This window comes from Gobio gobio (assembly GCF_949357685.1).
Source record: "Gobio gobio genome assembly, chromosome: 1".
Taxonomy (NCBI): Eukaryota; Metazoa; Chordata; class Actinopteri; order Cypriniformes; family Gobionidae; genus Gobio; species Gobio gobio.
In genome coordinates, this window is record NC_137097.1 from 74,812,516 (window position 1) to 74,840,269 (window position 27,754).

The 27,754-nt window shown below is 39.4% G+C and overlaps 1 protein-coding gene across 3 annotated transcripts; it reads right to left on the reverse strand.

Moving 5' to 3' along the window:
• Nucleotides 1-14,502: 14,502 nt before the first annotated feature.
• LOC307125314 (CD9 antigen-like) lies at nt 14,503-27,497 on the reverse strand. Of its 3 annotated transcripts, none has more exons than XM_079815110.1 (9): nt 27,384-27,497; nt 24,292-24,370; nt 20,254-20,341; nt 20,057-20,154; nt 18,818-18,892; nt 18,615-18,713; nt 18,322-18,405; nt 17,101-17,184; nt 14,503-16,974 (listed from the first exon to the last, which is right to left on the reverse strand). In XM_079815110.1, the coding sequence occupies exons 2-9, from the start codon at nt 24,349-24,351 to the stop codon at nt 16,825-16,827; spliced, it is 738 nt and encodes a 245-aa protein (XP_079671236.1). In that variant the 5' UTR covers nt 24,352-24,370; nt 27,384-27,497; the 3' UTR covers nt 14,503-16,824. The 3 variants fall into 3 exon arrangements, with proteins under 3 accessions (XP_079671236.1, XP_079671237.1, XP_079671238.1); XM_079815111.1 differs by lacking the exon at nt 27,384-27,497 and adding an exon at nt 25,927-26,130; XM_079815112.1 differs by lacking the exons at nt 14,503-16,974; nt 17,101-17,184 and having other exon boundaries at nt 17,262-18,405; nt 27,384-27,461.
• Between the last annotated feature and the right edge of the window lie 257 nt (nt 27,498-27,754).

The window sequence follows — 27,754 nt, forward strand, 5'->3', positions numbered from 1 at the left end:
ACACAACACAAACATAGAAACATTAAACAAAGTCATCACAGACAAGGCTGCCAGGGCAGAACCGTGGCACCCATGTGAAACCCATGTGGGCCCCACATGCTGTGCTGGCTGGGACAGTGGTTGCATCCGAAATCACACTGTTAAAAATAGCTGAAAAAACAGTAATATACCATAGAAAACAATGAATTCTGGGTTATATTTGTAATTTTTGAGAAAATAGCCAACAGGAATATACTGTGAATTAATAGCGCTCAAAGTCAACACTCAGAGGCTGTGCTCTAAATCACACCCTATACCCTCATTCACTATTCCCTACATAGTTTACTGATATAGACCACTAGACAAAGTAAGCAAAAAGAAGTGAGTGAATTCAGACACTGATGAACACCTGCTGTTATCACTGAAGGAAAGAGAAACATGAACAGAAAAAAAGTTGATTTCGTCAACTGAAGATAAAAGAAGACATTAAATCTCTGAAGATCTTCAGCAGAGGAGGATTAAACAACTCCACAAACAGCATTACCAGCTGATCACTGATCACCATAATGGTAACATCAAACTAAACAATAAAATATCTCAATTCTCAATAAGAGCTTCTGTAGACGTCTGACAGAAACAAAGTCAGTCTGGTTAGTAATGTGTGAAGCTGGTAATGCTGTTTGTGGAGTTGTTTAATCCTCTGTTGAGATCTTCAGAGGTTTAATGTCTTCTTTTATCTTCAGTTGATTTCATCTAAGGCTGTGGCTGAAGTCAGTTGTAGTTTTTGTGTTTCTCTTTCCTTCGGTGATTCTGCTTGTTAACAGCAGGTGCTCATAACTAATTCTCAATTATCACTTAATCTCTTAATTATCTAATTAACTTGCTTCAATTAATCTAACACTCTGTAGTGTGGACACATATAAGTGTTCATTTAAAATTGAAGATTTTGCTGTGGGGTAAAAAATGGATTAGAAAAAAGAAAGAAAAAAACAGTAAGCAACTGTACAAGAATAAAGTTCAACATAAGCTTAAACTATCAATTAAGTGGGGTCTACGTTTATTTATCAGTTTTAATGAATAAACATGACAATATAACATTGTGACTACATGAAAAGAGGTTTTACCGTCATTAAAAAAACTGATTTGTGAGCATTAGTGGAACTAAAGGTTTTAGAATAAACATAAAACACGGATGGTTTTAGAATCAAGTTGAACAAGCCTAAAGACTTTATACATAGGAAGACGGTGCACTCTGATTACGTATGAATGAGAGAAATTGCAACGCCCAATATGGACTGCAGCTGCCGTCAGAAGCTCTGGTTGGCATAGAAACAGTCAGTGTTTTGAGATGAGCGTTTAGGACTACACATGCGCATTAGCTTTGTCAAGGCTGAAACATTTTCCCCTCATGATCCAAGCGTTTAGAAATGAAATTTGAGACAGTTGTTGTCAGATTTCATTGGTGATTTTAAATATGAAAATTCTCTCTCTCTCTACATGGCAGATAGCCATAAAAAGGAGACCTCTACTGTATGTCATCAACATTATAGTACCGGTATTTCTCTTCCTTGTGCTGGATGTGACCTCCTTCTTCATTGACACAAGTGGATCAGACAAGCTGAGCTTTAAAGTGACTTTGCTCCTGTCTATTTCTGTGCTGCTGCTGCTTGTTAATGACACACTGCCCTCTACAGCTGATAACATCCCTCTGATTGGTGAGTCTAACATTGATATTATTATTTCATATTACTTAATATTAAAGTATTACTTAATTATTATTATCATCTATATATAATCATAATAAAAAAATATGTATTAAACCTAGAGTATTCTCTGAAAATGATTTATAGTTGAAAATGTAAGGATTTAAGGCAGATCAGTTGCCAGTCCTTTTCAAATCAAATCAAAGTTGATACTTTTATAGAGGATTAAACAACTCCACAAACAGCATTACTAGCTTCACACATTACTAACCAGACTGACTTTATTTCTGTCAGACGTCTACAGAAGCTCTTATTGAGAATCAACAGAGGTTTAACTCTAATGTGTTTCATTTGAAGTCACCATAATGGTGATCAGTGTTTCCATTAGTTAGGCTCTTAACTTCCATTAGTTAGGCTCTTAACTTCCATTAGTTAGGCTCTTATTATACATTTGTCTGTTTTTGGCTGCTGTGAAAGTGTGTTTGTAAAACATGTTTGCCGTAGCAAAGGAAGCTTAAACTACCTGACATGAAATTGCCTGATGTCCTTTGATTCTAAAGGCTGTGTTGTGCAATTAATGCCTTTTCATTACAACCCCTGAGTTTCTGCAACATTAGATCCTGCAGTATTATATCAATCAGTTGGAAGTTTTTAAAATTAAAATTGTGTCTAAAATTAAACATTTATATATTTGAAATGCAGTAACAGCAGACAGAGAAAAGCTCATGTTAAAAAGTCAAGGGTCAAGAGCCCAACTTAAGCAAACACTGATTTGAGTTGTAGTTGAACCCATGTACAGCTTTATTTACATCCAGGGTGAACAAAATAAACAAAAGATCAGGGGTCCGTTCTTCATACCTCGCTTAAGTCATCTGAGATGATTGGACAGATCCCAGATCTTCTAATCGTGATAACTGATCTCTGGATAATTTGGTTCTTCAAACGAATTTGCGGATTGGATTAAAATATCTGGATTAAGTTATCTAAGATAACTGCGCGTTCTTGTGTTCCCTGAAAAGGGCAGATGCATCGATACTCAAAACCACGATCAGCAATGCAGCGATTGGCTGGCGGCAAGACAGCAACATAATGACATCATAAAATTAAAAATTTGACGAAAAAAAGACACATTTCTGTACCTTATAAAGGACACAATCAAACCAGCTATAATAGATAAATGAAATGTGCAGTGTTTTGTAAAAACATGATTCCCAAATATTTATATTAAATTATTTTATAGTATTTGTACTTTACGTTTTTATTTCAACGTTGTAATTAGCGATTAATTTTTCAGCAGATTTGTTACATGACAGCATTAATTAAAGTTTCTTAAGGGTCAAGGTCAAGTTCTCTGCATCTCCTGCGCTGCATCAAGCCATCCCATAATATCCGTCACCACTGAAATGAATGCACGGCTCAGAGTAACTGTACAGCATGTGTGTAAGACTCCAATAACATCAAAGTAATTATTCCATCACAAATACATCTCTCAATCAAGTGTCTGTGTGTCTATAGTATTATACACAACATTATAATATTATTTTCAAATACATTTTTAATATTATTATTTAAAATTATTATTGCCCTGGTTCAGTAATGAATTCTTGTAATAAAGTAACAGTGGCTGGGGCAGATCTTAAGTATCAAAAAGATGCAATCTAATCCTGTTTACATTAAATAAACCTGCCACCAACAATCGGCCGTCACGTTGTTTGCCGTGATCCATGCCGTGCCATCATTGCCACACATGACAGGAGGCCAGCAGTGCCAGCTTGAGGCCACATTTGGGCCAAGAACGAAACAAACAAAAAACACAGGAAACCATACACTATTTAGATTTCACAGAGGTGTTATTTTAAAGGCATTATTGCACAGGAAAGCTGTTATAGTCATAGTTTTCTGTATTAACAGGGATTTACTGCGGTGCGGTTTTCTGTCTAATGAGCATCAGCATTGTGGAGACCATCTTTGTGAATTATCTGATGGCTAAAGGAGCTGAGAAGAGATCAGCAGAGGAAACAACAGCTACTGTTAGTGGCCAAGATGGTAAGAGTTGACACAGCATCTGATCATGAGGAACATTTTCCTGTGTATTAAGGTTTATTAGATTATTAGTAAGATTTGTTTGCTTTGTCACTTTGGTACATATGCAAAGAAAAGTAACTTTGAGTAAATTACACTTCATGAAAATTAATTGAAAAATGTGAACATGTTCCAGCATCCTTGTGCCCCTAAAATAGCATTTGAAGTCTGACATTAGCACATGTGAAACCATGTAACTGCGTTTGAAACAAACCACTCTAAAGCCATAATCTGAAATTCATTTATTTTTATACAATGGAGTATCAACAAAAATTCCCCATCAGAAAAATATACATATATATGAGATTATGCAGACAAAACAGTGTTTATCCAGAGCCGTGCTTTGCTTTCTTCCCCTCCAGACTCAGTTAGAGATCAGAAAGAAGAGCAGTCTTTTACCGTTTACCGTCTGAAGCAGATCCTCACCGAGTGTCGGGCTACAACTCAACGAAACCAACGAGAGAAGACATCTCTGAGCTGGACCACAGTGGCAAGAATCATAGATAACACCTTCTTGGTTCTTTACATAATCACTATTATTGTGTTTCTGTCTGTGCTTGGGAAGCTTTGGATTCCATAGTGATGTCTTATATACAAGAGATAGCACACAATGCTAACTTTTATTCAGAGTTTATGTTTAGTTTATAGAGTTTAACACACAAGAATACATGGGCAAAACACAAAGTTGGAGACAGAGGTTAAAAAACTACACTATAAAAACACAGGTTCCACAAGTATTTTTCCAATAATTATTTCCTTTAAAGGGGTGGTTGATTATGATTTCACTTTTTTAACTTTAGTTAGTGTTTAATGTTGCTGTATGATCTTAAACAACACCTGCAAAGTTACGACGCTCAAAGTTCAAAGCAAAGGGAGCATTTTAAGGACTACAACAAACGTCTGGTCAACAAGATTATCGTGACAGAAAATGCTAATCAATGACTTGAAGTTAGTTAACTCATAAATTCATCAGAAAATCCTGTCTCATTCTACATGTTGTCACTTCTCCTTGAGTTTCTCCATCATTATCCGACTCCGGTTTGAACATAAAAGGCTGGACAGTTTCTGACCTTTTCAGTGCGTCTGCGTGAGGTAATCCTGTTTATAAAAAATTAATCCTAAACCTACCAATACTTGGGGGGTAATAATTTGGCGGTGGTCGGAATTCGACAACACCAGAGCTGAACAACACACAAGCTCTTGAAGGTCCGCCCTCTTCTAGAAATGGGACAGAGAGCAGCAGCTCATTTGCATTTAAAGGGACACACAAAAAAACTGTGCGTTTTTGCTCACTCTCAAATAGTGACAATTTTAACATGCTATAAAAAATGATCTTTGGGGTTTTTTGAGCTAAAACTTCACATACACACCCTGGGGAAATCAGAGACTTATTTTAACATCTTGTAAAAAAGGGGTATTATAGGACCCCTTTAAGGATTAAAAAAAAGAAAACAATTGTTAAGCCAAGAACCAAAACTATCCAGCTACGAGGTGAATCACAACACATTACAAACTTTGATTTGAAGACAAAAAGACAAAGTTTACTTGAAGGGTTAGTTCACCCAAAAATGTAAATTCTGTCATTAATGACGTCCCCTCATGTCGTTGGACACCTGTAAGACCTCCGTTCATCTTCGGAACACAAATGAAGATATTTTAGTTAAAATCCGATGGCTCAGAAAGGCCTCGATTGGCACAATGTACTTTACACTCTCAAGACCCATAAAAGGTAATAAAGACGTCGTTACAAAGTCCATCTCACTACAGTGGTTCTACAATAACTTTATGAAGCGACGAGAATAGTTCTTGTGCGCAAAAAAAATAACAAAATAACGATTTTTATAGTGATGACCGATTTCAAAACACTGCATCGTGAAGCTTCGAAGCGTTATGAATCAGTGAGTTGATTCAGCGGTTTGGATCGACAAAGTCTCGTGATTTCAGCAGTTTGGTGGTTTGACACGCGATCCGAATCATGATTCGACTCACTGATTCATAACGCTTCGAAGCTTCATGATGCAGTGTTTTGAAATCGGTCATCACTATATAAGTCGTTATTTAGGTTTTTTTACGCACAAAAACTATTCTCATCGATTCATAAAGTTGTTGTAGAACCACTGTAGTGAGATGATAACTGCAGTTAGTATGATTTTTACATCAAAAAATGTCATTATTTAGAACTAAAAGGCATTTTTTCTATACTGATGTTTGCCCTCTGGCTCAATGCCCTGCTTCAAGGGGCGTGTCTGCTGTGAGATAGTAAAAACGCCCACTGTTGTGATTGGCTGACATCTTTGCATTTGAAATGAGTATCAGATCTTGTAGCGGAGGGGGCGTGGTTTAGCGAGGTCTACGAGGTACGAGCATAGGGCACGAGACTGCCAGAGAGATGGACGGACCTGAGTTCACTTCTCATCAGTTCTCTCAGCACGTCTCAGTTCAGTGAACTGTCGTAGTTACTAGCATATACTTCAGGATATTAGTTTATTTCTAGTCGGAGGGACTGTCACTCATGTCAGAAAGTTAGGAACTTTAGTAAATTATGGATCAGCGCTGACTTGAGATGCAAACCGCTTAGAACGAAACAGTCCGATTTGGTGAACTGGTTCGACCGGTTCAAAAGAACGATTAGTTTGCGAACCGAACATCACGGACAGGAGACAGAGCGATTGCTAACAAAGTGATATTTTACTGAGTTGTAAGAGCGCTGTCAGCGCTGTGAGTTTGTGTTTGTATCTGAGAGTTCTGAATAAACACGATTCCCAGTAACGCAGAGCCCGTATTCCTCCTCATTACCAACTTTGTAACACATGTAATGTACCATTACAGCTGTCGAGATGAATGAGTTACCAGTAAGTGTTGATTATAGCATTATTTTTAGATATTTTCCTATCATATGAAAAGCATCAGTGACGCGCATTGAGTACACAGCGCAAACAAAGACACAACAGCGCAGTAATGTTGTGTAAAAAATGTAATCCAGTTTATTGTGGGGATAGCTGGCTAGCCTAGCCCAGATACCCTCATGCTTACCCCCCTTCTGCTTCATCTCACGCCGCGTTTGGTGCCTCCGCTGTGGGCTCAGATGCAGAACTGGGGGTTGGTGATGTTGAAGGCCGACCGGCCAGTGCAGCCTGAGCTTCGGCGTGCGTGAAGTTTATCTCTAAAGATGTGGCTCTGCCGATGTTGAGCAGAAACTCACGACTGTATGCACATTTTAGAACAAATAGACGCGACGAGGACGTACATAAACACTGATTCACAAGATAGAAAACACCGTTCTGTCGAGAGAGAGAGAAGCCGCAGTGTGTGCACGAATAATAAAGTTCTGTGTGAATTTGAATAATTAGCTGATCCCAGATCAGAAGGAACTGAAAAAAGACTTCTGTTTTCATTTGTTCATCCAAACACTGAGAAACTGCCAGCGTTCACTCGTTCACAAGCCATGATCTCTCGAGGTCAAACAAATATGGCGCTCGCATGGGCGTGCCAAATTCTCTGGGTGGAGGAAAGGGAGGTAACCGTTCCTGTTATGACATCATAACAGGAAAATTCAAGATCAGCTCGTCTGAGCTCTCATTTTCTGAAAGGCAGAGAAAGACAGCCAGAACTCGTTTTACACCGATCAAAATTTCTAGCCACTTGGGGACAATATTCAGGCTAGGGGAACTCATATTAATGTTGAAAAACCTCATAAAATGAAAGTTTCATGCCATGGGACCTTTAAACGAAATCCATCTTACCATTTATCAAAATCCCTTTACAATTATTATTGCTTAAATAATGTAATGAGAATAAATAAATATAATATTTTGTATATAAAAATTATGAAATTTTGTCAAAAATGAATCCGCCAGAATGTGGCTGCAAATAAGTGAATCATAGATTCATTCATTCAATCGATTCATTCAAACCGACTGATTCATTCATGAAAGAAGCAAGTACCCACTGACTTTATGAATGGGTCATTGAATCATTGACTCATCTGATTCTTTCAAAAACAGTGAATCATTCAAGAACGTCTTTTCTGCTTAGTTTGGAGCTATTTTCATTGGCAAAATAGAGCATAAACTGTCTAAAAATGGTCAATTCATATAATCTACTTATTTTTTTTAACACATTTTTAAATTGTGCTGATATTCGAGAAAATAATATTGCTTATCTGTTATCTTATAAACACAAAATACAAGAAAATACAAAAAAAAAATATATTTTTCCCAACTTTTCTGAAGAAAATGTGAAATTCTTGAAAAAAATTCTGAAATTAGAAAATTTGAAATTCTGTAAATAAATGTACTGTTTCCTTATGCTTGTTTCTATTGAGTTTAAGTTTCTCTTAAATACCTGTCTGTTGTCTGTTAGTGGTCAGATATTGTTTGTTCAGTTTTCCTTAGTTTTGGTTGAAGTTAATTTTGTTGACTTCAGTTATTGAAGTCTAACTAGTATTTGTTGGATTAAGTTGATTCAGTTTTGTTTTGTTTACTAGTGACTATTTTTTGATTGGTTAGTCACAATAAAACCCATTTTTTGTGGAAATCATGTGTCCTCATGCCTTAATACCTGGCTTTATCACACACACACACACACACACACACACACACACACACACACACACACACACACACACACACACACACACACACACACACACACACACACACACACACACACACACACACACACACACACACACACACACACACACACACACACACAAAGAAATTAAATGAGCCAATAACTGGGCAATTAAAAAAAAAAAAAAAAAAAAAAAAAATTGGTAAAACATTGCTTTACAGAGTTCAGCCCATGCAGCCATTAAGTGATATTGCCCTCTAGTGGTTATTGATATTTTAGCTTTAAAAAGAAATGAATACCATCATAAGTCACCACATTTTTAGGTTTTGGGTCTCTGGACTTGTTGAAGTTACAGAAAAACTAAATATAACATAAAAATAAGCATATTGTACATAAAAAATATGGTTCTTTTAGAGGCAAATAAATTCATTAATATCCCAAAAATCACAAAAAAGGCATCAATTGATGGAATAAATTTTATCAAAGATGGTGATATACGATTTCTATAAAAATAATGTTGGAATCACACCTGAGCCCAAATGTGTCCACGAAGGCGGGATTAAGGGCTGTAAATGCGAGGCTGGCTTGAGGATTAAAGTGATTGACAACAGTAAATATTCTTATCAGGTAAAAAGCTCGTTTTTGAGCTGTGCAGAGCTGTAGTTGAACAGTTAGCTCTACCACGCTACTGTATTTCAATGTTGCTCATTATAGTGGCACTTGGAGAGCCAAATATTTTCTGAGGTGGTACTTGGTATAAAACGTTTGAGAACCAGTGGCCTAAAACAATCGGCACAAAAAACACTGTTGTGTAATGTCATTGATTCTTATAATCGTTCTTCTCACATGTATTTTCTACAATCTATACAGGAATAGGAACCAAATTTTTGCTCTATATTAAAAACGAGAACAGACACCACCTCCTCAGACACCTGCCTCCAACGCTCCTTCGTATCATACCATCCACAGAAATCCAAGAAATCTCAGGGGTCGTAGGATAACAGACTTGTACATGTTGATTGGGACAATGATGACAATGCAAGTTACAGAGACAAAGTAACAACACTGCTGAAAGCTCTGGAAGCAAAAAGACGGGCAGGACGTGGATGAGCATTACTGCGAGCTGAAAGAATCTTTTGATCGTTGCAGTGAGTTAAGACCACGTGCACCACAGCAAGGAAATGACCCCCCAGGAATGGTTACTGACTGACTTGGCAAAAATGACAATGTGCGTGGGAATGGCAACTGCGCCACTCTCAGAAGTCAGACGACATGCAGTGCACAGCCAACGCATAATGAGAGGAGTTGGAGCGCGAGGACCAGGAAGAGGAAGAGGCCGAGGGTTTAACAGCAAAGAAACTGGAGGGGGACTGAGGAGAGGGGTCGTCCGACGGGATCACGGCTTCTGATGGGGTGAGTGTATAATTTTTCTTTCCTCTGATTATGCTACTTGCAATGAAGATCTGCTCGCTGACATAGACATAGATCATTTCTATAAAGCTCATACTCTATGATAGAAGTGACTGGAGAAGGGAAAATGATTAGAATGTTAGTAGACTCAGGGGCCACAAACTAGATTAGATGATTAGATGTAAAGATTTACCACAGGATGTCTCTCTGTCAGGAAAATGGACATAAATTTAAGTGCAACAGGTCACATAGTTCGTGAACCAAATTTGTACATAATTTCTTGAAAACTGAAACATGTCCGGTTTAACCTTTTAGGAAGGGATTTAATGTGTAAGCTGAAAATGAATTTGTATTGTGATGAAGGAGGGGTCATGGCTGACATGCGCATGTGGATGGAGGATTGTGCCAAACCACAAAGGACTTGCAGATATTTCATTCTAAGAGAAATACCCTTTTCAGTGAAAGCACAGGATGTTACAGACAGCCTTGTGTGAAAACTCTGACAGCCACACGCTTTGTTGACATTGTGGACGCTAGAAACTGTGACAGGATGTTGGTGACAGATGTGACAAAACTGGAGGAGGTACCAGAGTGCTTATGGGCAAAAGATAAATATGATGTGGGACTTATGAAAGGTTGTGAGCCAGTTCACATCACCCCTAAAAGTGACTACAGGCCTAAAAGAATGTAATATGCACTCAAACCAGAGGCAGTCGAGGGCATTACGCCTGTTTTTGCATCTCTATTGTCCAGAGGTGTAATTGTAGAATGCCCTGACTCACCTGTGCGCACTCCAATTTTTCCAATGAAAAAGAGCCAGGGAAAAAGGCAAGCCTACTGAATGGTGTTTTGTGCAGGACCTGCAAGCAGTGAATAGTGCGGTGCAGGCCAGAGCTCCAAACGTACCAAATCCGTATACAATATTATCACAAAAACCAGCCAATATGACACATTATACGTTGGTGGACATCTCAAACGTGTTTTTAGTGTACCTGTGCACAAAGATTCACAGTTCTGGTTTGCCTTAAATTTCAATGGTAATGGTACACTTTCACGAGACTGTGGAAAGGGTACTGTGAGTGTCCAACGATATATAATGAGGCGTTGAAAAATAGCTTTGATTATTTGGTGCTGCCAGAGGGAGTGGCTCTCTTGCAGTACGTAGATGACCTCCTGCTGTGTGCACCGAACAAGAACCTATGTGACAGGGCCAGAACTTCATCACTATGTCACTTAGCAGAAAAGGTCACGTTTTTAGGGCATGTTCTTGAAGGTTCAGGGAAATCGATTTCCAAAGCTAGGGTAGAAGCCATACAGAACATCCCAAAACCCATTACAAAAAAGCTAATGATGTCTTTTTTGGGTATGACGTCCTCCTGCAGAACCTTCATACTGGCTTACTCTGAAAAGGAGGGACCCCTAGCTGAACTTATATATGGCTCCAATATGGCAGCTAATGGTAAAATAGTATGAACAGAACGTGCCAAAGAGGTGCCATGAAGGGGGCACTGCAATCCTCCCCAACCTTAGGGATACCAGATCCTAACAAAGACTTACTCAAAGCTTTATTGCTCTCCAAAAGCTATTGCTGTCTGCAAATGTCAAGCTCACACAACAGGACGAGATGCGGTTTCAACAGGACATATAGCAGCAGAGAACACCTCTTTGCTGCCAGTGAATAGAGGAGACAATATTTCCTGCTCTGGTGACATCGAACTAATGCAGAAACATGCTTCTTTTTCAGACAAGCAGAGATGGAGACAAGCTGACTGACAAAAGATTTTTCCTCCACAGCGGCAGATTTTAGCAGCAGATGTCTCATATGCAGCACTCACAATATAGGGAGGGGACAGGCAGTGAAACGGGGGGCATCCCAGTCCAGATAGACCCTTTGCTTTCAAAATGGGTAGAAGCACTACCAACATCCAAACCAGATTTACAAGGGGTGGCAAAGCTTTGTGCCAATTGTGCCAAGATGGGGCATACCAGAGACAATTTCAAGTGACAATAGCTCACACTTTGTCAATATAGATGGAGTTGAGAAATACCTGGGTACAACCTGGATGTATCACTGCACATACCGGCCAGAATCAGGGGCTGCTATTGAGAGAGAAAACGGCACCCTAAAAAAACAAATTGGTAAAAATATGCGAAGAAACAGGGTTGCCATGACCAAAAACGCTGCCAATAGCACTAATGTATATGAGAATGAGGCAAATCTATCCCCTTTTGAAATCCTTTTTGGACGGCCTCCTCATATGGGCTGGGAACCCCTGCAACCTAGGACACTGCCTGACACGTCACTATGTGAGAATGATATGTTTAAATATTGTGTTGAAATGAGCAAGGTAATGTCCAGTATAACTGTAAAAGCAGCAGTACCAGTGGTAGCTGAAGGACCCCTCCATAAAATTCAGCCCGGTGACTTTGTGGTGGTGAAAGACCTCAGGAGGAGACACTGGAAGCAAAAGAGGTGGCAAGGGCCATACCAGGTGCTACTGGTAACCAACACAGCAGTGAAAGTCGCAGAAAAGGGACCCTGGACACACGCTTCACATTGCAAGACTTAACCAAAACCGTTACTGGGAGATCAATCCCCAGGACCAACTGTGAACGACAGCACCACCTAGGAGAGAACTGGGCGTGTCAAATTGTTGCGATAGAGGAACTTGACTGGCAGAACCGAGAAAGACTGTGCTCACTAGATCCTGCTATTCTTGGGGTGTTAACTACAAATGCTAAGACTCTGTTTTGTTTCAACCAAGGACAACTAGCAAAAGGGGTTACAGTTGTTACTATAGCCACAAAACCAGCACTTAAACCTAGAGTAAATAGAAAAGCAGAGATAATAAGTTTTAGCCAACAACACTTCTTAGCTTGGAGAGGTAACACAAGGTGGCAATATGTGTGAACACCTAACACGGCCCTACAACTGTTCATAACAGAAGGAAACGAGGCATGTATATTGTCTATGCTACAACAAAGGGCCATGAATATTACGAAACAATGTTGGTGGTGTTTAGAAATTAACAGAATGTGGAGAGTAGTCCCAATACAGAGTAAAGACGCAGGGGAATTGAAAGGATTAATCCCATGTGCAATGATCAGTATATTAGATGTAGGAAACGGAAATTATTCAGAGAACAAATGTGCAGAACCAAAGGACACAACAGAGCATGCTAGAGCGAAAGGGAGTTGGGCAGTGAAGCCAGTCCACGCACCTTATGTAGGAAGGGGGGTCAGAAACAGAATATGGTGGGTTGGTCGAAGTGTAATAGGACCATAGAAGTTATAGGAAATCAATGTAAGTTAGACAACAACAGCACAATTTTCTCCATGTAGGCACGTCAGTTTACGTGATGGAAAGCGAAGAGAAACATAAGGATGAGGGTAATAGATTAAAACGTAGGTCATTTGAAGAAGATGAAGACGAAATGCCAGATATATACCAGGGAACTAAATTATGGGACCCATGGACTAGCCGTGGGGCAATGACAGGGCGGTCACTCTTTACTTATGGAGGAGTAGCAGCCTCACTGCTGAAAATAAATGGGTTCGCATGGCAAGGGTTAAAATTAGCCAACGAAACTGAAGATGCTCTAGATAGCATCAACAGGGAATTGAAGGAAGTTAGGGAAGCTGTAATACAAAACAGACTGGTATTGGACATGTTATCCGCTGAAAAAGGAGGGGTATGCAGAATGTTGGGAACATCGTGCCTGATGTCAGCAGAAACGTCAGCAATATTATGAATCACATGAAGAGCAATTCAGACCCCACCTGATTTGACCAGTCCCTTTGATAGTTGGTTCACTGGATTACATACATGGGTCAAGAACCTGTTGATGGCATTGTTACCAACACTCTGCATTATCCTCGGTTTAATCACTTTTATCCCTTGCCTGATAAAATGTTGTGGAAAGTTGCTAGAGAGGTTTGTGACACAAACTATGTTGAGAATTGAACCTGGAAGATACAACAGTATGGGGAACGAGACAGCTTTAGACGAAATAGAGTCTGATGATGATGAACATGCTTATGATTGAAGTGCTTAAGATTTAACATGAACACTAGGTGGTAAAGACCCTACATGTAGAGAAACCTTTGTGACCTTTGTGAACCCTCCGGGTGCAAGCTGATAAAGGAGTAAAGAGGAAGTTGAGTGTGGCAGCTTGTGCGTGCGAGGGTGGGGGGAATATAAAGTTTTCAGACACAGAGGGGAAGTTCGCCTTCACTCTCTGAATGCTCAGATTGATGAACGCCTTTCTTGCAAGAAATAAACAATTGTTAAAACTTTCAATACTTCTCTGAATCCTAATTACTTTGAAAATAAATAATTTCCACGACACCATCTGGATGATCCAGAGGAGGAATGGGAAAAGGTCATGTGGTCAGATGAGACAAAAATAGAGCTGTTTGGTCTAAATTCCTCTCGCCGTGTACAACTCCAAGAACATCATCCCAACCGTGAAGCATGGAGGTGGAAACATCATTCTTTGGGGATGCTTTTCTGCAAAGGGGACAGGACGACTGCACCGTATAGCGGGGAGGATGGATGGGGCCATGTATAACCTCCTTCCCTCAGTAAGAGCATTGAAGATGGGTCGTGGCTGGGTCTTCCAGCATGACAACGACCCCAAACACACAGCCAGGGCAACTAAGGTGTAACCGATGTTAGGGCCGAGGGACGATTACCACACTCCGGAGGAGCAGACACCTGAGGATACCAAGAGGCGGACAACAGAATGACTTTCAAAGGTAAGTTTTGTTTATTAATTTAAAACAATAAAAACAGTGCTGAGAATGTTCGTGGCTGGAACCCGATTTGGGAAGAGGAACTGGGGGATATTCCTCTTCTCTACTGACTCGTGGGTGGGACAGTAATTTCTTTGACCCGTCAGAAGGTGCTTGTAGGACGGACAGAGGCTTCTTCTCGCCTTCAACTTTCCCCACGGACAGAGCAGGTAAGTATTTGGCCCGTGAAAGTGTTCTTAGGACAGCCGATCGAATGACAGCAGCTTCCTCACCTCTTCTGAGGGACAGACAGTGGCGGTGCTCAGACTCGGCTTGTGGACGTGTTCATAGAACAGCCGATCGAATGACAGCGGCTTCCTCACCTCTTCTGAGGGACAGACAGTGACGGTGCTCAGACTCGGCTTGTGGATGTGTTCATAGAACAGCCGATCGAATGACAGCAGCTTCCTCACCTCTTCTGAGGGACAGACAGTGACGGTGCTCAGACTCGGCTTGTGGATGTGTTCATAGAACAGCCGATCGAACGACAGCAGCTTCCTCACCTCTTCTGAGGGACAGACAGTGACGGTGCTCAGACTCGGCTTGTGGATGTGTTCATAGAACAGCCGATCGAATGACAGCAGCTTCCTCACCTCTTCTGAGGGACAGACAATGGCGGTGGATCAGGCAATAACAAGTGAGACAGGACCGTGGTAATTTACCCGCCTTTACTCTCGTTCCGTGCGTAGCAGAGCGGCGCCGTTGGGAGAGTTCGTGAGACTGGACTTTCGTGGACGTGAGAGACAGTGCTCGTGGAGTGTGGTCCTCGGGGTGCGTTGAGCTCTTTCCCTCCACACCGTACACTCAAGTGGGAACCTGGACACAGCTTGAGACAGATCAATTTGAAGGGATCTTCACAGTCATAAGTCAATATTCATCCATCAAAGTTTCAGAGAGAAACGCAGTCGTTTGATCTCACCACACTTGTGCATAAATCACTCTTATAAATCTTCACACGTGTGCACTTCACTCTTTCAGACACTGCAAACTCACTTCATCTCCACAGTGATTAATCGACTCGTTTCTCTTCTCTCTGTAGGGTGGATGACTCAAGGAATAACGTTTTCAGAAGATCAGCGTGAACACAGCAACGATCCTCCCAGCTGTTCCAGTTACTACGCTTCGTTCTGTCAACAAGATCACACACACTGCCCACAAACAAAGGTTAGTTGCACTCTGGTGATGGTCAATCTTCAACTGCGGTTTTCTCAACGGGTAATCAAATGAAGGGTGCACTTAACTTTTCCTCGGTGAGTCACTCAATATCCTGCAGTGGTTTCCTCTCTCACTTACTTCATTACGTTGCTGTTCGTGGTTTCTTCAGAAAACTCACTAAATGAGCATGCCTCGGGGAATCTCACAGTAGAACTCCGATCCAGCATTAAACCTTCAGCCTTCCTCTTTCACCGCCGCTGTCAGAACACACACTGCTGCCTACCCGTCCTCCCACACTGCGCAAACACTGCCTTTTTATGCTCCTTTTCCTGAGCACATGCTTCAATGAAGCACAGCTGATTTGCTTCAGCTGGCGCTCGTTATGGCCAACACTCAACAGAGCCAGATTTAGAACCAATGAGGAATCTTTTTGGATTTACCAGGTTTTCACCCGGTGACAAAGGCGTGGCTCCGTAAGCTAACCATGTGCTGATTAGCATCTTTGAGCTAAGAGCGAAGTATCTGGAATTGTCCCTACTGAAACTTCACCACGTTTCCATCATTCCATCAAAATGTAACACATAATTTATTTGGGGGAAATAAACTAAATGTAGTTTGCAAGTGAAGTGTAGAATGTCCCATATACATTAGAAGAACACAACTGAGCATTAATAAGTATTATTTCTGTTATAAGAGCTAGAGGTATCTATCCCCCTGCTTCTCACAACCATGGAATCATTTTGTAAACGTACTTTTACATAAACCTAATGTGCTTTTATTTGACAACTTTGCATCTGCATCGGTACAGTGACATTGAACGATTACACAAAAGATTGTGAGGATAACAGATCAAAACTACAGCAAGAACGACAGAGCAAGATGACAGAACAAATCGACATCAGCTAGAACCAAATGAACTCTTTTACACATGTCAATAGTAACTGGAAGAAGAGAAAGGAAACAAGAGTGTCTTTCCTCGCACCGTGTGTTGAACTCCCACACTCCCCAAAGGCATAGAGCACAACACCACTTCAACAAAACACCTTAATCGATAGTTCCAACCCACAATAACATTTCATGACCTGTATAGGTATTTAATACATAATGAAATCAAATGTCTTTAACTTCATTTGAAAATAGTTTGGAAAAGTTCACAACACAAAGTACGAATACAATTCTCATGCATAGCTGCCCAACGGGCTTCATCTTCAGAAGGAGCTGTGTAGCACTGTGAGATGCGTCTGCTGAGGACGACACCGCACACCAGCGCCAGGATCTGAGGATGAGCAGGAACACACACACACACACACACACACACACACACAGACAGACGATCAGCACTGGACACGCTTTACAGTGTGAACGGATATAAACTCCAGTGTATGTGTTCGGATGGACTCACCCTGATCCCTGCCAGCCCTAGAAACCCTCCCAACACCAGAGGAGCGTATGAGTGGAACTTGTTCTGGATCACAGTGGGACAGCTCTAACACACACACACACACACACACACACACACACACACACACACACACACACACACACACACACACACACACACACACACACACACACACACACACACACACACACACACACACACACACAGAGAGAGAGAGAGAGAGAGAGAGAGAGAAGTGTCTGCTTCATTCCTTAAACATCACACATTCAGAAATAAAAACCCTTCACACTCAGTCGTTTTAAAAATCTTTCTAAAAGTAAAAGAATTAGCAGCACTACAACTATAATGATAACAGAGCAAAGGAACGATATCGTTGGAACCACTTTCAGAACAATTTCTTTCTTTAACTAGGTCAGCCAGAACTGGGAACACTTCCCATAACACCTGATGTACTCGTGACATCATCAGAAGAATGGCATCTACGCTAATGCTAGTCTCTCTGTTTTATCCCGAGGTTTACTGCAGTCAGCCAGATCCCGGCCGTATCCAGATCAGATGCTGGACCTGCGCCCAGAGAAGACCAACACAGGACCCTGAAGTGTCTGAGAGACCGTGATTAGCTTCCCCCTGCAACTGCCTCATCGACACGGCATCCTCAATAAACCCGTCTCCAGCGGGATGACTCAGATTGTTCGAATATTCCGATCTATTATGACCTCTGACCTGTAAAGCTGCCAGAATAATAATAATACGCTGTTTGTTAATTGGCCAGAGGAGAACTGCCCCCCCCACCCCCCACCCCCCCCCGACTGAGCCTGGTTTCTCCTAAATATCCAAATAAATCTAATTATTAAACTAAATTAACCATATAAACAAAATTACTGATCTAATTACTGATCTAAAGCCCACACTGTCACTGTATGATAATTGAAAAGAACTGATGACATCACCATTTTCTCCAGAATGGCTATACGGCTGAATAAAATTATGCTGCATTATTTTCCTGTTTAACACTGAAGCTGCTTTGAAACAATCTGCGTTGTTAAAAGCGCTATATAAATAAAGTTGACTTGACTTGACTTTCCAGCTGATGAACGATGAAAACATTGGCAGCGAATCAGAATCCATCCTGCTTTAAAGAGCTGAAGCATTCAGACTACATAAAACTGCAGTGCACTTAGAATAAATACCAGGAGTTAAGACAAACAGGAAGTGACTCACCGGAAAGGAGAGGTGCTTCAGGTTATCTGGACAGGTGAATTCCACCGACTGTTTAATCGGTTCACCGATGCCACAGCAGTCAAACTGGCACACAGACACACAGATGTCCTTTTTTATTATTATTATTAAAAATGTACAAAATGCAGAAAGTTTCCTGTGAGGGGTATGATTAGGGTTAGAGATTAAAAAAAATTATTAGATCAGAATCAAATCCATTATACCTTTGGAATGTGTGTGTGTGTGTGTGTGTGTGTGTGTGTGTGTGTGTGTGTTTGTGAGAGAGAGGGGCTTACAATCTTGTGGATTAGTTTGAGGATAGGGGTTCTGTCAATGTCGGTGTCTGGATACTGAGTGTAGACTGTGTTGTAGAACTCCACCAACTCGTCTGACACCTACAGCACAACAAACACACAACTGCCTTCAGATCTGCACTATTACAGATATGTGCTCATGATGATCTGTGTGTGTGTGTGTGTGTGTGTGTGTGTGTGGTTACCGGTTCAGCCCTCACGAAGGCCATCACACCTGCTACAATGTCAAAGATGATCAGCAAGGACAGCAGGCCAGAGAACTGAACATCAGAAAAACAGAAATGTTTGTTCACCCATGTCATCAGTTTAAGGCCTGAATTGTTTTTAGTTTTAAAATCGAATGAGTTTAGTTCAGTTGTAATGCATTAATGGAGCATGTAAGCGTCACATCACCGACTGTTACTGAACACATGACAAAACTATGACATTATTGTGTTTTTGACCGTTCAAGCGCAAAAATACACAAAAGAGAGCTCAATTCACTTTTTATGTTTGTTTTTTAAAAACATCTATAGAGTTTTAATAATGTTGTTTTCGCTAGTATAGCAGGTTAAGCTAAAGCTTCAAATAAGTTTTTTTTAATTTCAAGAAATTAATATGTTTTATTAGCTATTATAACCTGATACTTTATTGAATAATGTGTCAAATACTGTTCTTAGTCTTTCCTCCGGACTGTGAATGAAATGGGAATGAAATTAAACAGTTTATTGTGTAACCAAAGACGTATAAATAATGCGTGACTTTTAATTATAAACAAGCTGGAAATACACCAGGACTCTTATTTTGAAATGCCCGCGCCGGCTCATTCAAGTTCAGATGAGGGAGATAAAATATGCATTGTACAACCGTCTAAAGCATATTACTATACAAACGTTGTAATGTTTCTTATTCACCAGCATTAGTTCATAAATGTGTGTTATTGATTGATTGTGAGCCGCTGTGAGCCTGTAGAAGCGCCACATTTCCCAGCGGTTAACATTTGTGTAACATCCATTACACTGGATATCAGTTCTGATGGGATCTCTTCCCTCCCTAACATTTTCATCTCGTTTTTATTTGTTGACAAAAATGACAATAGATTTTAATTTGTCATCCAAAACGTTTTATTCCGTTTTTATTTCGTTTTATTCTGTATCTGCTTAGGAAACTGAAAAACGAGCACCATTTTATTAAGTCCGAATAACAATGCGCTTCACTGCTGTTCATACTGGTGAAATGTTACAGTGCACTAACAAAAGAAACTGGGTATGACGTGTAATGGTGTAGTAGTGGTGTCCCATTTCTTTATTTTCACCCCTACACCTTGCCACTTTGTGTGCATTGCAAAGCAGTGTGTGGTAAAAGGCCATTAACTCCACAGAAATGCTATATCTGCTGTATGAATAGGTGTGATGCATCTGGAATGAGTGTTTGAGTGTCCTCACCCCATAAAGAATAGCTTTACTGTGTTTAAATGCACCATAATTGCCAATAACAGCGACCAGCATCGTCAGAATACCAGTTATGACCAACACCGTCACACCTGACAGACAGAACACATCAAGTCACGGATACGCTTACAGACTGAAAGAGTATCATGTGATTCAACAGATGTAAAATGAGAAACAAGAGAAGGACAAACCGATAGTCAAGGGTTTCATGTGCAGTCCTGTGACTGCAGCAACGATCCCGAGCAATGTTCCCAGAGCGGCTAGCCCGAAACCCACCAGCTGAAAGACACACACATCCCTGCATCATCATCATCATCATCATCACTGATCATCATCATCATCATCATCATCATCACTGATCACCATCATCATCATCATCATCACTGATCACCATCATCATCATCATCATCACTGATCATCATCACCATCATCACTGATCATCATCATCATCATCACTGATCACCATCATCATCATCACTGATCATCATCACCATCATCATCACTGATCATCATCACCATCATCATCACTGATCATCATCATCATCATCATCACTGATCATCATCCTGATCATCATCACCATCACTGATCATCATCACCATCATCATCACTGATCATCATCACCACCATCATCATCACTGATCATCATCCTGATCATCATCATCATCATCACTGATCATCATCACCATCATCATCACTGATCATCATCACCACCATCATCACTGATCATCATCATCATCATCACTGATCACCATCATCATCATCACTGATCATCATCACCATCATCATCACTGATCATCATCACCATCATCATCACTGATCATCATCATCATCATCATCACTGATCATCATCATCATCATCATCATCACTGATCATCATCATCATCATCATCACTGATCATCATCACCATCATCATCACTGATCATCATCATCATCATCACTGATCATCATCATCATCATCATCATCACTGATCATCATCATCATCATCATCACTGATCACCATCATCATCATCATCATCATCATCATCACTGATCATCATCATCATCATCATCATCATCATCATCATCATCACTGATCATCATCATCACTGATCACAATCATCATCACTAATCACAATCATCATTTGTGAATAAAAGTTTTATTGCTGTGACACTAGGCTCTTTTACAATAAACACGTTATAATCTGTCCAAAACAAGCCAAATAAATCTTGTCTAAACAGTCTTGCGTGTATGACATGCAGCAGGATTCATATTTAAATAGTCTTTGTGCGTTTAATATTCACAGATGCTAACAGAACAAACTGACTTTACAATCAGCCCTGAATCCTTTGCTCAGTCTGAACAGAACATGAACAGCTTTTCATGAGCTGAATAATTTCTCAACGCGTCTCAAAACGATGTAGCTGAAGTAACGTTACAGTGCTTCACTAGATGTGTTTGTATGAGTTGATGTGGGCGTCGACTCTGGATCGTCAGTATTTGAATCTGAAAGAGCGCGTGCTCTGTGGGCGTGGCCGCATTAGCGGATAATGAAGTGGCTCGCAGGTGACTGACATCTATCACTTTTCGAACAGATTACATAAACACAGAATATTGTTTTTGATTTGGTTTACAGTGTTTAAAACCTGACATTTCAGCGTTTCTTTAGACATATGTCTCATGTTTGTGAGACAAGTATTCCCTAAGCTAGAGGTCATTTTCTGAAGACTATCTGAATGAACGTCTTTGAGAGAGAGGCTGCAGATCGCACATCATGTGTGTTTTCTTTATTTTGCAAAAAGCTAAATATTTTGTTTTTATTGTGACTGAACACAAACAAATAGAAACTTAACAGATTATAATGATGTATAAGACTTGCCTGAATGAAAAACGACAGAGTTATTTGAGTCTCTTGGGCACTGATAAGAAAAAAAGAGAGCCGATCGCGACGGTGCAACCGCCGACTCAAGGGGGTTAAGCAAGTTATGTTACCTTTGATGGGGGTGCTTCTTGTGTGCAATTCTTAAAACGTGGCGTTTATCGGTTAAACCGATATTACAAAACCGATACCCTTAAATATCGGGAAAATTATATATCATTCGATCTCTAGATTGAGTTCAGTAAAGTGCATTTTTCCTTATCGTCATTTTTTAAATTAGTTTTTTAACAATATTGTTGGAACCAGAAAATGTCTTACCATTCCCAACCCTGTGAGAATAAAAGCTGAACATGACTAATTACCTGTGGACACAATATAACTGTATCAATACAACTGTCGTTTTTTTATCTTTCAGGCAAGTGTTATACATCATTATAATCTGTTAAGTTTCTATTTTTTTGTGTACAGTCACAATAAAAACAAATTGTTGTGCTTTTTGCAAATGAAAGAAAACAAACATGGTGCGTGATCTTCAGCCTCTCTCTCTCAATGATGTCTAATCTGATTCTCTTCAGAAAATGACCTGTAGCTTAGTGAATACTTGTCTCACAAACATGAGACATATGTCTAAAGAAACGCTGAAATGTCAGGTTTTAAACACTGTAAACCAAATCAAAAACAAATATTCTGTGTTTATGTAATCTGTGTGAAAAGTGGGAGATGTCAGTCGACTCCTTACTGACTCATTATCCGCTAATGCGGCCACGCCCACGGAGCACAAGCCCTTTGAGATTAAAATACAGGCGATCAGCGTCAACGCCCCCACATCAACTCATACAAACAGATCAAGTGAAGCACTATAGTTCAGATACATCGTCGGATACATCGTTTCCCTCATGGAAAGCTGTTCATGTTCTGTCCGGAGGATTCAGGGCTGATTGTGGTAGGCTAAGTTTATTCTGTTAGCATCTGTGAATATTAAACACAAATGCATGCATGTCTCATAAATGAGCTGAAGCTCGAAATGATAATTGAGTATTGTGTATTGAGTATTATCGCTTACGAAATCAAATGACAAATCAAATACCAGTCAAACGTATTTTGCTTCATATTGATGTTTAAATATTATTATTTTAAAATGTAATATCAAAGTTTGTCCGAAATGATTCTGGAGTTTTGTTTTGTAAAAAGTGATTTTTTTTTGTTTTAGAAAGTTAATTGCTTTCTTTTAAAGTGAATTTCGTTTTGTATAAATTGTGTCTAAATTTTAATCAATGTTTTAATATATTTGATATAATATAACAGACTGGTATAAAAAATATTGGTATATTTGATACCAATATAGCAGACAATAGCCTCAGCACTGGTGATCATGCATTGCACGCGTCTCATAAATGAACTCAACATAGTTTACAAAATCAAATGATTTAGAAAATGTTTGCCATTGAAAGGACTGGGAAAAGTGTCCCAATCAACCTGAATTCACCCAATGCTATTCAGAATCATAATTGCATTGCATCATGTTGTTTTAAATCCCAAATATTTTACTTATAACATTCATCATTACCAATTATTCACTTATTTGTATTTGTTGAATACTGAATTGGGTTCAGTGTCGCAATATTACTGTTTTTTCTTTAGCATGAGACTTCTTTCAAACACATTTCTGATTTAAATCTTGTTTCTTGTTTTGGCAGATAATTTAGCTTGCTTTAAGTAAAAACTCACTTCATTTGGATTTTTCCCCCCAAAAAACTTTTTTGTTGTTTGTTTTACTGTTTCTGTACTTATCTAATAAACCTTAAATCTAGTACCTGTAGCTCATTCATTATGCAGCTCATTATTATGCAGGTCTTTGTCTCTCAGCTGTGACTCACAGCATTATTCATAAGTCGTTCACGCCTCCTTGCATACTGGGTTAGTAAAGAAAAACTGTTTTACAAATGTTAAATCAGTGTATTGCTTCATGTGAATGAGTAGGCTCAATGATTCCCACATCAGTTTAAAGCAAAAACTCTTGGCAAATACATCCATTAGTCAAAAGTCTTGTGAACACATATCTATTGTGTGTTTTGAGGCCTTAATTTTACATTTACAATTTTTTTTTAGTTTTTTCAAACATTATTGTGCATAAACATTATTCTCTCAAAAATACAAGCATGTACATACATGTTGCTCTCATATTATGGTAGCCCAGTTTGTGCTGAATACAGTGTAATGACACTTTTGCCATTAATGTGTTTATAAGCAACTGAAAAAAACACAAATGTCAGAGCATGTCAAAACTTCTAAAGGGCCCCAAAACAGCTCAGACTCCTAGGGGTTAACCAATAGACAAGTAAATATGAATAAAAACTGAGACATACTCACAACGAGCAGAATATTAGACAAGATGAGGAAACATTTACAAATCTGCGTGCACCCGTCCATCACGAGCCAAATTATTCCACTGCAAGAGAAAGATTTGATCAAATGACCATCCAAATAATAAAAAAAACCACACATTTGAATTTTAATCACATTTAAAGTGAATTTCAAATTATGGCACAAAGAATCGCATGCGCAGGGTAAGATTTGTGGAAGCATACATTCAAATGTAAATTGAATTGGCATGCGCAAGAGAAACTTTGTAAAGGTGTGCAAAGAAATTATTTGCAACATTTTTACTGTTATTCGTAAGTGTATTTCACGTATTGTGAAACTGCAATTTTCGTGCTAACACAAAATACATATAATCTGTATTCTTCTGACTTCCATTTTTCCATGTGTACACTTTTCTTAATCACCATAATACGGCCAAAAGCACTGAAAGCCTGTGAACATTTTGCAAATCAATCATCTCCATGTCAACTCCACTTGACAAAGAAAATACTTGCTGGAATTTGTCTGCAACCTGTTCTATATCAATGAGCATGAATGGGTTTGAGACAAATGCAGCAAAACATTCCATTTCGTTCAACTCACCAAAACACATATTGAACACATATTGAACTGTTGCAACATATATATATATATATTTATTCCCATTTAGGACAACACATTGTTTCCTGTTGTGCAGATATGAATTAAACTGTCATGTGTCAGGTTCTTTCTCTTTGCTTCTCACTATCCTTTCTAAACTCACTCTCCTTCCTGATTGGTTCAGACACACACACACACACACACACACACACACTCACTCACTCACTCACTCACTCACTCACTCACTCACTCACTCACTCACTCACTCACTCACTCACTCACTCACTCACTCACACACACACACACACACACACACACACACACACATGTTTGTTTTTGTGAAATGTGAGGACATTCCATAGGCGTAATGGTTTTTATACCGTACAAACTGTATTTTCTATCCCCTTACACTGCCCCTGTCCCTAAACCTAACCCTCACAGGAGACTGTGCAGTTCACTTTCTGTGAAAAAAACCTAATTCTGTGTGATTTATAAGCATTTTGAAAAGTGAGGACATGGGGAACGTCCTCATATTTCACCCTCTTTTTGTAATACCTATGTCATACCCATGTCATTATACACATTTGTGTCCTGATATTTCACGAAAACATGCCACACACACACACACACACACACACACACACACACACACACACACACACACACACACACACACACACACACACACACACACACACACACACACACACACACACACACACACACACACACACACTCACTCACTCACTCACTCACTCACTCACTCACTCACTCACACACACACACACACACACACACACACACACACACACACACACACATTCTCACTCGCTCGTTAGGCTCATCTTCTCTCTGTCTACCTGCACCTGTTAGTCATCGCAATCAGTGCCTCGCTGCCTTGCGATGACACCTGTTCCCACTTTTGTTTGAGTGCTTACCCTTTATCTAGTGTTTGTTCTTACAGCCTTTTGTTGGATCATTGTTTCATGTCATGCGTTACGACTGCTGCTTTCTACATGTCTGATTTGCTTTGAAAGTGCTCACCTGGTCTTGTTTGTCTGATACAGCCTTGCGCCTAAGTTTAGTCTGAGTTCTGCATTTGCTGCAAGAGTACCTTCGCGGTCCTCTGTTCCTGACTGTGATTTATTCTCAAGAACTGCCTCCACCTCTACTGGTGTCCCGATCTCTCTCCTCTTCGAGACAGGATCATCTCTGCTGCCTTCTCAGCTTGTTTTACCAGTTCTGTGTGCCTTAACGACAGACTGCCTTGTTTATATTCTCATTTAAGACTGTTGTTATCCTGTCAACCTCTGCTTTTGGATCCATTCTTTATTGACTCTGACATAAACCACAAAATTGTACTTTTTGTACTAAGTTTATCTAAAAGCAAGTAACGATCAACCAAATCAAAAGCTTTAGTCAAATCAAGAAAAATAGCACCTGTGAGCTTTCCATTATCTGAGGCTGAAAACACATCATTTGTAAACTAAAGTAATGCAGTAGTTGGACTACTAATTTAAGATACCTATTTTCAATTCCATCTAATCCTTCATCACTAGTCACTTTTAATTCATCAATAGCACTCTGAACATCAGTTGGAGCAATCTTCTCAAATGAATATGAACTATTACATGATGCAGTCTCATTACAAATATCAGTATTCAAGTGAGAAGCAGATACTAAAGTAGACCAAACTGAACAAAAATGCTGATTAAATTCTTGCGCAATAGATAAGGAGTCATGAAGTATTATATTATTATTAACTCTAATTTGATTAACTGAATGTTTATTTGATGTATTAATAATGTTTTTGATTTTATTCCAGAATTGTTTAGGATTTTTATAATGAAAAGAAAGACATTCTTTATAATAATTAGACTTTGCATTTCGAGTTTTTGTTTTGCTCAAATTTCTTAAATGCCTATAGACTTCCCAATCAGCATTACTTCTTGTCTGACGAAATGTTGTCCATGCTTTGTCCCTTTGCCTAAAGAGACTAATAAGTTCCGAATTAATCCAAGAAAGATGATTGCCCTTAACCCTGACAATTTTCCAAGGTGCATGCTTGTCTACAACATTTATAATCTCAGTATAAAAAAAATCCCACGCGTCTTGTACATTAGGAATTAAACACGCTTACTGACATTAATTTAATACTTAGTACAAAAGCCTATATATACACATAATATTCCTTGGGGAACAGAATGTATAACTGTACCTTTAAAGGTACACAACTGGTCCTTAGGGTACAATTCAAATTATACCATTGTTTCCTCTACCTACAGGTACAAAAATTTACCCTTAAGGGTACTACTACCCCTGTGACGGCCATTTGTACATTAAGAGGTACAATTTTGTGTGGTTACAAAGTTTCTCTTGTGCATGCAAATCTAATTTACGCTTCAATGTACACTTCCACAAATCTTACCCTGAGCATGCAAAATAATTTCCATCCAGTAGCCATTGTGTAGCCTATGAAGTGATCTATATAATATACTTGCCTTGTCCAGTAATGAAGTTGAAAGCTGTGGTTGTGTCTGACTCCTGATGTGTTCACTCACTGTCTGCGGTCGAAATGTGTTTTGTCTCAACTCGCATAAGCCTGCTTTAGATGTGAAGCTCGCGTCTCATTGGCACATTGCATACTTCCTACCTATAGTTGGAAAAACCACACATGTCTATACAAGTGCAAAAAGTTGATTTATTTCACTAATTCCATTCAAAAAGTGAAACTTATATATTATATTCATTAAACACACTGATATATTTCACATGTTTATTTCTTTTAATTTTGATGATTATAACTGACAACTAAGGAAAATCCCAAATCCAGTATCTCAGAAAATTAGAATATTGTGAAAGGTTATATTGG